This window comes from Panthera tigris, chromosome E3 (genome assembly GCF_018350195.1).
Source record: "Panthera tigris isolate Pti1 chromosome E3, P.tigris_Pti1_mat1.1, whole genome shotgun sequence".
In the NCBI taxonomy this organism is placed as follows: domain Eukaryota; kingdom Metazoa; phylum Chordata; class Mammalia; order Carnivora; family Felidae; genus Panthera; species Panthera tigris.
This window is the reverse complement of record NC_056675.1, coordinates 2,195,870-2,208,374: the sequence shown is the minus strand read 5'-3', so window position 1 is coordinate 2,208,374 and position 12,505 is coordinate 2,195,870. Positions and strand designations below refer to the sequence as shown.

The following is a 12,505-nucleotide window of genomic DNA, read 5'->3' as shown; positions in this document are numbered from 1 at the left end:
ATTGTTACCGCATAAGACCGACCCTTGGGCCCCCGCCCGCGTGCAGCCGGCCGGGCGTCGCCGCCCCTCACCCAGCCTCCAGCCGCCCCTAGACCCCGCCAGCCCGTGCACAGGCCGCCGCTTCCAGGAAGCCCTCCCGGACGCCGCGCCCTCTTTCGAGGCCCCGGCCCGTGCCGAGCCTGCTACCGCGGTCCGCGGGGCGACGGAGCTTACTGTGTAAGTGCTGGCCCACCCGTGCCTCCGGGGCGGGGGGCAGCGGCCGGCCTGGGTGTGCAGGGGGAAAACCCCCCCGGCCCCGACAACAGTGCCCTGCCCGGCGCTGATGGGAGAAGGCTTCCCCGGGGGAGGCGTCCCCAGGTTTACTCCTTTGGGTGAGGGCAAACGTGCTGTCCGCTCGTGCCTTTTCCAAGTGTTTTGGGTGCGCCCACTACCCGCTGGAGGGGAGGCATCCACGTGGGTAAGTGGCATTCCCGTTGGGGGAGAAGAAGGCAGGAAACAGAGCGTCAAGATCACTTCAGAGAGTGAGCTGTGCAGAAAATAAAACAGGCCCCATGTGATGGAGGTGTTGCAGAGGGCTGCTTTAGACGGGGTGCCCGGAGCAGCCGCTCTGAGGACGCCCTGGATGAGGACGAGAAGGAGACAGGCTGGTAAAGACCTGAGAGCCGTGGGGCAGCAGCATGTACTAAGCATGTACCAGCATGGACTAAGGTCCTGAGAGGGGAGAGTGGGGTGTGGCGCAGCGCCTGCACGAAAGCTTGCTGGGACCTCCTGGGGGAAAGGGGTGTGCATGGAAGGTGGGCACCCGCCTGGCCACGGGAGCCGTGCAGGCCATGCAGGGAGCGTGGATTTTACTGCAGGCGGGGTGAGAAGCCTTGGGAGGGCTCCAGACAGAGGGAAATTTGCTCACTTTGCTTCCTTCTCACTGAGAGGGCAGCACTCAGCCGGGCTGGACAGCGAGGGCCCAGGCTCAGTGCTGCTGGCCCCTGGGAGCGACTGAACTTGTCCCTCAAGGCAGCGAGTCTTGCCTCATCTGGGAGGCCCGCCCACCTACACGCGACTCAGTTACCGCTAAGGCTCCTTCATCTTTAGAAAGTGACGTTTTATGTCGTGATTGTAAAACTCATGACCGTTAGAGAAAACTTAGAAAGTCCGTTTACCTGCACAAGACCTGGTCAGTATCTGGCGGATTTCCTTCCAATCTTTTTGCAATGCTTTTTCCACGCACCTTTGAAAAAAGTTGAGAGCGTATTTGACTCGTTTTGTAACCTTTACTGTTTAATTTGTTGTTAGCGTTTTCCCACAGCCGCACGTTTTCACGAGCATGGTATGAAAAAGTCTAACCTGTGGATGCCCTTGTTGTATTCACCCATTTCCCTGCTCTTTACTCTTTTGTTTTCGCTGTTCAGCTATTAGAAACAGTGCTACTATAAACATCCTTACGCACATAAACATTTGCTAAGCCCCTTACGTGTGAGGCTCTGAGGACACAGAACAAGTTAAGCCATGTTGCCTTGGTCTCAAGGAGAAACTGTTGCAAAGCTCTCTCCACGTCTAGGAGACGCCCTTGGTCCAGGCTAACGTGCGGCTTTTCTGCTAGCTTGCATCTGTGCTCAGTTAGACAAGAACCTCTTGAGAGCAGGCCCTGTCCAGGCTGTCCATTCTCTCAAGTCCCTTGGAATAGAGCTGCCTCTAGGCTTGCTCGTGAACTTTCGCAGAGCGCTTACTGTGTGCCAGGGGCCTCACTGTGCGGCGGCCGTAAGCGGCTCCGCTGACCGCAGTACAGAGCCACGGGGGTGACGTAGAGGCTGAGTGGGGCCACTGGTGATTTAAGGGCCAACATTCGTAAAAAGGCTCACAGTTTCTAGAACGAGACAAGAAGAGCATTTATTAGACATTTACTATGTGTAAGGTTCTATGTCGCGTGCTTTATTAGCCCCCTGGCCCAGACCTCAGGTCTCCTCTCCCCCCAGCCCTGCCCCCGACCTTTTGCTCACAATCTCCTGTGCTCTCCTGCCTCCCAGATCATCCTGCAGCCTCACAGCACCACGGCTTGAACATATTTATAATGGCTGCTCTGAAGTCTTTGCTAAGTCCCTCATCCGGGCTCCTTCAGAAGTTTCTATTTCTGCTCTTTCCCGCTTCTAACGCTCACACTTTCCTGTTTCTCTGGGTATCTCGTGGTTTCCTGTCGGAAGCTAGACATTTAGATGGAATGTGACAGCGACCCTGGGTCGCCACCCCTCCTCCCCATGGGCTTGGTGTTTGCTTGGTGGTCCGTGTTTGGTGAGTGACTTAGCTGGACTCTGAGGTCCTTCTGCCCGCGCTGTGCAGCCTCTGGTTCCCTGCAGGTTTTGTCTTGTTTGCATCTCTCTTAACTTCACTACCTAGGGGTCACCCTTGGGTCAACAGAAGCCATTTTTTGATCAACGGCTGTGGCTAAGCCCCTTGGCCTGTCAGTGTGTGCGTGTGCGTGCGTGCATGTGTGCATCTGTGTGCGTGTGGCTTGGAGGCTGCTGTCACAGTGCGCAACTTTACGGTTTTGCCCACCCGCAGCCAGGGACTAGAGCTTGGGTTGCCCCTCTCCGTCTCCCCTGCACGGGCAGCCTTAGACGCGCACGTGCCCTCCGGACCTCCAGATATTGTACCTGTAGGCCTGGCTCCTGGGAGCGGCTCTTGTGGCCGGGTGGTTTCTTGTGCAGCCAGTGTTTGCTTCGAGGTTGTGCTAAGGCCCCTCAGCCAGGGTTGGTCTAGGTGTGTGGGGAGTGTTTCCAAGCCCTCCTCAAGCCCACGGCCACGTGCGCGCGGTCTAGCACTTGGAGGCAGCCTCCCTGACCCTCGAGGTCGACTGTGACCCCAGGAAGGCTCTTCTGGGCTCTGTTAAGCTTCTGGTTGTTCTTCAGACGGGCTTCCTGCTGCTGCCGTCACAGAGCTAGGAGGCCCCTGTCATGGCTCCCCACCACGTCCCCGTTGTCTTCAACTTGGCATCGGAATCGGGGAGCCATTGGGATCCTCCACCATGCACTACAAATACAGCCAGGCCCCCGTGCTACCGCCCGGGGCCAACAGCAGGGACGGCCTCCTCGAGTGACAGTCCTGTTGTGGTGCGGGGAGGTGGGGGCCTGACCCTCCCTGAGCGGAACCTCTGCCCCGCGAGCAAGCTGGGGACCTAGAATTCCTAGTCGGCTGCTCCTGGGGTAGGGCTTACACCCTCCTTCTGGGCGCAGGGAATCTCCCCCACCGCTCACCACTGTCTTGCCTGCACCCACCTAGAGCCTATCTCCCTGGAGGAGTTCCCGTGGGACACGGCTGGGGGTGGGGGGGCAAGGGATGCCCCGGACTGTTCTCTCCCAGATTTAGTAGATTTTCTTGAGTGAATCTCCTCCGTTGCTCTCTGCCCTTAGGCCAGTTTCCAGAAACCCAAATGATTGTTTGTTTGATGACTTTCTGTATTAAACGGCTGTCTGTTGAGGAGACAGTCGTCCGAGCTCCTCACCCCATCATTCTGGAAGACCACTCCTAGGGAACGTATTGTATTCCTTTTTCGCTGACACCGTGTACTGAATCCCCGCAGGCTCCCCCGTCTCCTTCGAGACCCGCTCTTTTTTCCCAGTGTCTGCTTAGTACACATATACTTCTAGTGCTTTTGAAAATCCGGTAGAGGAACGTGTTCTCCTTTGTTGAGGAAGCTGGGATGCACAGGGTCAGTGGTGTGGCCAACGTCACACAGCCAGCGGGGAGGCACGATGCTGCTCTGGGCCCCGTCGGGCTCTCCGCCCGCCTGCCCCGCGGCCGCCCCGGGCTCCCGACGCCCAGGGAACGGGTGCGGCAGCTCAGACTGTGCTCAGAGACATCAACGCGTTCATTGTCTTTAACGCAGCCCCTGGTCTGTCTGCTGCAGCCTGACTGGCGGGCAGAGGGAGGGAAGGTGGGGAGGATCCGCGGGGGGGGGGGGGGGGGGGGGGGGGGGAAGGCGTGGTGGGTGAGCGCACCTGTGGGAGACAGATCCCTTGGTTTTGTCCGCCACACGGTAGCCTCGTTTCCCTGTTGAGCCTTCAGGCCATTAAACAAGTAATGATGACCGGCGTCCACAGAGAAAGTCGTCGCTCCTCCTCTGTGCGGTTTCCAGCGGGTCCACACCCGCCGTCGGCAGGCGTGTCCTTTGCGATGCCAGGGCGCGGTCGCCACCGTGTCTCCCCAGATCTGGCACGGGATCTGCACGTTGAACCTGCTGCCTTCCCTTCCTAAACGTTGGGCGTCATTTTCACACGCTGTGCTCAAGGAAGACGCTCTGTGATCGTCACGTGCTAGTCGTGCCTTAAAACATCACTTGTGAAATGCCGCAGAAAATCCGTCAGTGGCCGATGAAAGATTCTGTTTATTTGGGGCACACGACCTTCCCCCCGTCCCACATCAGGTCACGCCACACCTTTAGTCCGGACCCTGTGTTTAAGATCGCTGGGCTGGAGGGCTGCCCCGTCCCGACAGCGACACCTTACCCACCCCGCACCCTTCTGGCACGGCCATATGTTTCCAGTGGAACATCTGCTGAAAGAATTGTTCCTTAAGGTACTGATACTATGGCCATATGGCTTAGTCCGTACTTGTGCTTTTCAGAAGGCAGCAAAGTCCCACGACGACACCGTGTGGGTTCAGCCGCACCCACACGGCTTGCTGAGACACGCTCACCAGCAGACACAGGCTTCTCGGCTCCCAGGACGGGTGTCAGTTCCTAACTCCTGGCAACCGCACCGCGAATCAACAGCACGGCGATCAGAGGGGATTTACGGGTTTATGTGTGTTCCTCCTTTCCCTTTTTTTAGGATTTAAAACTGAGTAAGTGAGTTAGCACAGAAACAGTCTTCTCTTGGGAAATGACATCCTCGTACTGAAATTAGGTGGTACAGGTTTTCCTCTACCCTCCACGGCCGGGCAGGAAGGTTTCTACGGCCAAATAAGGCATGTATTAATGCGCGTTGTGTTTTTAAATGACTTTGACTTGTTCTTGTCAGGATCCAGTCCCAGGTCCCTTGTGCCTTGATGTGAAGATGAATAAGAGAGCATTTAAACGATGTGAGACACGTTCCTTTTCTCCAAAACCGTTTCTTTATCGACAGTACATAGCGGATCCTTGGATGTGGTGCCGCTAGATGGACAGACGTGGAGCAGCCCGAGTGGGTGGAGCTTTGTGTCACGTCCGCCACCGTTCTTTGGGCTGCAACCGAGCGGGCTGGCCGCTGCCCACTTTGCATGTTCTGAGCTAACTCGGAGTGGGTTTCTTGAGTCACTGTCTCAGCAGCCGTGGATGGGCTGTTTTCACTTTGTACTTGTGACCGTGGGGGGCCAGGCAGGTTCCCTAAAATTTCACTGTTTCCATCTCTTCTTCCAGGGAGATGACAGTCTGTCCGCAATTACCTTTGACTCTGACTTTGAGACGGTGAGTGTGATCGGGGCACAGCCGCTTGTCCCACTGCTGGTTATCTGGCCCCTACACGTTACCCAAACACGCCCCCGGCTCTTTCCCCGCAAACGTGACGTTTAGAGCCGGAAAACACACTCTAGGGGCTACTCTGCACTTGAGGAGTTTTGAGCCCTTGGTTGGTATAGGTAACCGTGATTATAATTTTAAAACTTGTATCCGGGTGTTAGTTGTGAGTAGAGTATATTTGAGGCACATTCTAAGCTCTTATCCTGCTTCTGGTTTTGGTGTAACATGAAGGGGGGAGAGGGCTCTAGGCTGGAGAAGGGATTCGCTTTGGCAGCCGCGGCTCTGGCGGTGTGTGATGTCCTGGCACGATGGCCCCAGGGTCCCCTGGATGCCAGGAGTGGCCTGAAGGGAGAGTGGCCAGCAGGGGTCCCAAGGCAGAGCAGCCCCCAGCCTGGCCGGTCTGGGTTTGTCTGGGGAGCCGTGCTGGGTAGAACATGCAGCCTGCCGGCTTCGCGGTCACAAAAAAAGAGCACAAGGCACGTGTCCAGCAGGCAGAGTCACAGATGAGCCTCAGCGCATGGCTCTGAGGGCATGTGGCACCAGTAGGTCTCCGTTCCACCTCGGCTCTGTGCACTCGAAGGGGAACATCACGCGCCCGTTGTCTGCAGTGAGGGACCTCTGCAGATTAGGGGGTGTTCCCTCAACACCACTGAGGCCGTGGACCCGAGATGCTCCCCGGAGGAGGAGGGATCCAGCTCGTGTCCAGGGAAAATTCAGATGGCAGGGCTCGTGGTTTCTGCTGGAAGGGAGGGAGGAGGGATTCTCTGTCCAAGAGGAAGCCGATGAGGTTTTTCCTTTTCCTGGGCACACGGCAGGGCCCAGTTCTGCACTTGGCATCAGGGTTGCCCTGGGAGACGGTGTTCCGACAGGGCCCCTCCCGTGCGGGACCGTCCCTCCCCAGTGGGGTTTGTACTTGCCGTATTCCTGCCGAGTCCATCCTGGTGGACGGTCACACCTTGGTGCTGCAGGCGCTGGCCTGAGGACAGTCAGGGGGGCCGAAGATAGTTGTCCGCGTGGCATCTTCAGTGTGCTTCTAGGTAGTGTCCCGAGAGCTCCCGGGAACCCAGTGCAGCCAGAACACCGCACGGATCACGTTTTCCGGGGTCACCTCGCTGTGCTGTGTGTTTCTTCCTGGGGTCAGCCTTCACTCATGTCTCTGCTGAGTTAACCTCTTCTCTCGCTGCCCTTGCACCTGCTCTGACCCGTCCTGAACATGCCTGTGCTTCACTTTTGGGGCCATCGGGCTCCTCGAGAAGGCTCAACGTGCTTTACATCGTTTCTTTTCTTTCAGAAAGCAGAGAGGAAAAGTTTCCACAAACCTCCACCCACATCACTGAGTAAGTATGACCAGGCCCTTCATCCCTCCAATTTCTGCACTTTAACCCAGAGAAAGGGTTTTAGAAGCTGTCCTTCCCTGATGTCTTGGGAGAAAGATCAAGAATGTCTTCTTCAAACACGTGGGGTTATCAAGAAGTGACACTCCCACCACTTGGCTCCATTTTGTGTTGGGGTCTCGGGAGCCGGCACTCTCGGGGTCCCCGCCTTCCCTGTGGCCTTTGTGGTGGGGTCTCGGGAGCCGGCACTCTGGGGCCTCCACCTTCCCTGTGGCCCTTGTGGTGGGGTCTCGGGAGCTGGCACTCTGGGGTCCCCGCCTTCCCCCGTGGCCCTTGTGTTGGGGTCTCGGGAGCTGGCACTCTGGGGCCTCCACCTTCCCTGTGGCCCTTGTGGTGGGGTCTCGGGAGCTGGCACTCTGGGGTCCCCGCCTTCCCCCGTGGCCCTTGTGTTGGGGTCTTGGGAGCCGGCACTCTCGGGGTCCCCGCCTTCCCTGTGGCCCTTGTGGTGGGGTCTCGGGAGCCGGCACTCTCGGGGTCCCCACCTTCCCCCGTGGCCCTTGTGGTGGGGTCTCGGGAGCCGGCACTCTTGGGGTCCCTGCCTTCCCCCATGGCCCCCGTGGGAGGAGGCCCAGCAGGGGGCTGAAGCTCCCAGGGGCCGCTGTCCCAGGAGCCTCCTGCAGACGCAGTGCTCTGGCCTCTTGGGTTCTTTCCCCGCCCTCTGAACCCGCTTGTGTCTTCCGAACGCTGCCTCGGCCAGAAGGCCTCATCCCCTCGGGATTGAGTCAGAGCTGCTGTGGACGCCGTGCTGAGCGGGTGTAGTGGTTTCCCGGTGGGCTTGCCCTGCGGCATCTGTGGGCAGGTTCTGTGTTCCCCATCCTCTGCGGGGAGACACCATCCTTGGCCGTGGTCACGTGGGTGGCCGCCTGCTAGGGACGATGTTGCGGGGATGGGTGTTGCTCTGCCCCGACAGCTGGCGGAAGGCCGGGCAACTTCTGAATAACAGCCATTTACTTCTGACAGTCCTGGAGGCCCAAGTCCAAGACTCGGGTGGGCGTCCGCACGGTGGCTGCGATGAGGCGTCTTCCAGGTTGTGGGCGGCCGCGGCCTGGTTGTACCTCACGTGGGGGAAGGGGTGAGGGAGCTCTGGGACCTAATCGTGACCTAATCATCTCCCCCAGGCCTCACCCCGACACCAGCACGTTAGGGTTCACGTTAGCGTTCAGCGTACGACTGGGGGGGCACAAGCGTTCAGTCGTGGCAGATGGGGTTTTAGTCCAGACGGCCAGCCAGGCCTCTCTTCGTCCGGGCCGTTCCGACACTGCTCTAGTGCACAGAGAACCACGTGTGAATTTGATGCTTAGGAACGCCTTTCCGAGAGAGCTTAAATCCCGGCGGACCTCCCTGCCCTCCGTGCTCGCGCACTCCCTCCAAAAAATAAAAAAGGAAGAAAGAATCTATCAGTTTGGGGTTTTGATGTCCTTCCTCTCCTTCCATGGAGGAATTGAGAATTGATGTGAAGGGCGGGTGTGTGTGTTTTAAACCTTCTTGTTTTAGAACCATTTTGTTTTAAGTTCTCTTCGGTTACAAGGTAAATGTTAGAACATCTTTAATTGTTTTTACTGAATATCAGCGTTTCAAGTGTTTCAAATAGTAATCGTCCAATTGTTTGTATCTTGATTTCTGTAAACGTCAGAGTCGTGCTTCACATAACTTAGAACGGTGAAAGCCCCAGAAGTATCCAGAAGTCGAGGGGTGCTGAACTTCAGCACCCTGCTCTCCCCCGTGCTTTCTCCCCGCAGCCCACGCTGGGAGTCCCGTATGGCCCAGCCCTGGTCCTCAGAGCCTTTTTCCACCCCCCGATCTTCAGGGTCCTCTCCCCAGCACCCCGGCGCCCCCCTTCCCTGGGCTGGCTCAGCCCTCTCACACCGGGTGAGCCATCTCCGCTCAGATGCCCACTCCTGTAGCGGCCTTTGGGACACCAGCCCAGCAGGTGTGCTTCTGTCTGGTTTCCTGGGCCGGGACAGCGGCAACCACGTGTCCTGTTCACTTAGCCAGTGTTGTTCTTTAAGGCCCGACTGGATTCCGGGGCCCAGGGCTCTGCTGCTCACAGCCCCGCTCGCCCAAGTATCTCGTATCTCCCGACTCCTGTTTCCTTCTGCCTTCCCACTTTTGTCCACGTGCGTGCGTGTTTCCTGAGGGATCCTTACCGGTCGCTGATAGCTCACGTGGGCCAGGGAGGGAAATGTTACTGGTGGAGCTTGCCCCTGACGGCCAGCTTACTTTATAAGTGAGCACTTAAATGGACGGGGTTGGGGAGGCCTTCAAGCATGCCCCCAAGCCGGGGCGCCGTGGTCCCGCTGAGGGAAAATGCGTCCACGTCTAACGAGTCTGTTCTCTCGTCCCAAATTATAATGAGAAATCTCCCCTAAATTTTGAAGCCATGGAGAAAACTTAGAGATTTTTTTTAGGTTTTTCAGGACTTACCATAGACAGGAATTTCTTTGCTACTTATAAACATGGTTTATGAACAACTGAGTTACTGCATAAATGTGTCCGATTTTACATAATGAAAGAGATGGAATCCCAGATTAAAAAGTAACTTTAACATGTTTCCCTTGTATGAATAACATCATCAAAAATGCCCAGAAAGGTAATTTTTTTCTCATTTCTTCTACATTTTTTGTTTTACATAGTAAGTTCTAGATAGTATTACTTGTGTCCCTAGGTAGCAAAGTGAAAAATATTTATACTGTTAAGCGCAAAGGACAAAATTGTGTGTTCACTGTTCTGTGACTGTAATACACCTGTATCTGAGAACATCAAATACTGGTAGAATTATGACTGGATTTTTAGATAAATTTCCTTTTATGTTATGTCTTTATAATAAAATTCCAAAAACAAACATAAGTATGTATATACTACATATATATATATAACTATGTGATATAGCTATATAATATGTAGTATATAACCATACGCTGTGTTTTTTACTTTTGTCGGAATGTTCTTATGAATGTTCTGGTACCATTTTTGTGTCACTAAAGCACAAATGTTGAGAGGCATCGATACCTTGCCCCTCTGAAACTATGTATTGGCTTTTTAGAGTCACCTTATCACTCTAAACCGAGGAAAGTGGCATCCTGGAGATCTCTGAGGACAGCAGCAAGCATGCCTCTTGGTAACAGAATGTCCTTAACCCCACAGAAGCTGTGGCTGGGAAGCTCGAAGCCAGGTATGCGGGACGTGGTTGGTCCGACAGAGAGGCCCTTCCCGCTCCAGAGGAGGGTTTGACGAGTGGCGGGTGGTGATTTAAGATCGAGTTCGTGGGGCGCCTGGGTGGCTCAGTCGGTTAAGTGTCCGACTTCAGTCCAGGTCACGATCTCACGGTCCGTGAGTTCGAGCCCCGCGTCGGGCTCTGGGCTGACGGCTCAGAGCCTGGAGCCTGCTTCCGATTCTGTGTCTCCCTCTCTCTCTGCTCCTCCCCCGTTCATGCTCTGTCTCTCTCTCTATCTCAAAAATAAATAAACGTTAAAAAAAAAATTTTTTTAAAGATCGAGTTCGTAATAGGACTTATTTGTATGACGTTGCTTTTCAACTTCTCAAAGACGTTGAGCCTCATAATCCTTACGTAATCTTTACGTAAGTGTGGTTTCTGACGGTTTGCGGGTGTGACACGCTATCCTTGGAGTCTTGTGACGTCCCAGCACTGCTGGCCCAGCTCCCACCCACTCGCAAGAGCCAGTTGTTAAATTTTTAAGAATTTGGTGAGCCGGTCGATGTCACGCTGGCCGCCTGAAATTGGACATCATAGGACTATTTATACCGTGGAAATAGACAAACGCTCCGGATCTGGGCTTTATTTTTTGACAGCCAAAAAATTTTATCAGCATCCCACTGATGGCCACCATCTGCTGGTTGTCTTAAGCTTTCTTCAGCCCATGAGCATTGATTAGTAGAGGCAAAACCTTCCGTTGTTTGTCTTACCTGTCATATTAAATCCATGCACGTTCAAAGCAGGAAGTCTGACCCAGCCCCTGAAGTCAGACCTGACCTTGGAGCAGGCATGGGCCAGCCCCCCCAGCACTACTCCCGACTATCTGAGAGCAGCCTTAAGAGTGAAGAGGTCCAATCTCAGGCGTTCTGCCAGCAATGGTGAGCATGTTGACGGTGACGAGGCCACAAGTAAGGGAAAGCTCGGGATCTGTCCTTTGACAAAGTGAGATTTTGGGCTTCCTGTATTGGCTGTGTCCCTACGAGACCGTGGAGAGAGGACGGGGACCCCGCAAGTCCGCTCTGCCCTCCTAACGTGACAGTGACGTGTCCCCAGGCTCCAGTCGGGCCTGCCCCTGTAACTCGGAGGCTTGCTGAGATTTATCGGATGGACAGTACTAGAAATAACAGTTGCACATAGTGAAAACCCTAAATCTCACCAGAAAGCCTGGGTCTGTTGTCCTGTCTCCGTCCTTCTGTCTGGTCTCTCCCCATGTCTCCTCCCCGGCTCTCATGGCTGTCCTCGTGGGCCTCCACAGGGATCGTGGTGAGCCCCTGTCACCCTGACCCCCTGCCGACCCCTTCCTGCTGGCTCCGAGTTCTACTTTGGGCTTAAATGTTGTAGAGTCTCAGTCTATCAGGTGCATTACGGAGACCCGAGTCTGCTTCTCTGCCTCACTCTGTCAGCGCTAGAAGGGCTGCCGTTTGTCTGTCTTTGTCTTTTTGTTTTGTTTGCGATTTAGAATCTAAATGTATCCCTTCTCCTTCTGTCCCCCTTCTTTCCTTTTCCTGCAGGCAAGCCCTGTGTTCACACCTTTCCGTTCTCTCCTGCTTCACCCTTCTACTCACTGTCGGTGTTGGTTTCCTTATGTTCCGGGAATGATCACGGTCCAGCTAAACCGGTGAAATGCTTTGGTCTTCTTTTTTATCAAACGTCCGGGATTTTCTTAAGGCACAGCCAAGAATTCCGTCTACTCTTCAGATGATCTTTTCAGACGTTTGCGTGTCCCCCTCCAGGTCACGTTCCCGGGACCCCTGTCTACAGAGAGAAGGAAGACATGTACGACGAGATCATTGAGCTGAAGAAGGTAGTATTTCTGTCCGTCCTTTGTTGGTTTTAGACCACAAGAGCCTTCCGTAACCACGGGTGGGAAAGTCAGGATCAGTGCCGAGATGTGTCCATATGGAAAGAACATGAGCTTTGCAGGGACGCCCGAGTTTTGTTTTGTTTTAAGTTTATTTACTTTTAGAGAGAGAACATGCGCACGTGCGATGGGGGAGGGACAGAGAGAGGGAGAGAGAGAATCCCAAGCAGGCTCCGCACCGTCAGCACGGAGCCCGACTTGGGGCTCAAACTCACAAACCTCAAGATTGTGACGTGAGCTAAAATCAAGAGTTGCACGCTTAACCTACTGAGCCCCCGGGCGCCTCGAGGAGCACCTGAGTTTAAACCCTGGCCCCGTGCCTTGGAAGCTGGGAGACCCACCTAGAGCCTGCTGCAGGAGAGGCCTCCACTGTTGAGATTCCACGTGTGCTCTGCTTCAGCAGCACGGCACGGAAAATGGGAAAGACGGGATTGATACCACAGGCCCTCTGCACGGAGATCTGGCGTCAGATGAGGCCACTGGCGTCATCGTTATCAGTAGCCTTCCACGTGTGGACTCTTCGGTGGTAACCAGACGGTCCCCACTCCCTA

The 12,505-nt window shown here is 55.2% G+C and overlaps 1 protein-coding gene across 12 annotated transcripts in view; it reads left to right on the top strand.

Moving 5' to 3' along the window:
- Positions 1–12,505, top strand: part of IQCE (IQ motif containing E) — a 41,872-nt gene that overhangs the window by 367 nt on the left and 29,000 nt on the right. For 4 of the 12 annotated variants that reach the window (XR_006212720.1, XM_042972560.1, XM_042972556.1 and 1 more), the window contains exons 2-6: positions 5,387–5,434; positions 6,777–6,822; positions 9,923–10,051; positions 10,837–10,971; positions 11,827–11,897. Coding sequence is in view for 11 of the 12 variants with exons in the window: in XM_042972560.1 (XP_042828494.1) it covers positions 5,387–5,434; positions 6,777–6,822; positions 9,923–10,051; positions 10,837–10,971; positions 11,827–11,897 (429 nt within the window). In the remaining variant the exon portion in view is untranslated. Of the gene's footprint in view, positions 1–16; positions 217–5,386; positions 5,435–6,776; positions 6,823–9,922; positions 10,052–10,836; positions 10,972–11,826; positions 11,898–12,505 lie in introns of those variants that run through there. The other 8 variants (XM_042972561.1, XM_042972559.1, XM_042972558.1 and 5 more) reach the window with 6 other exon arrangements.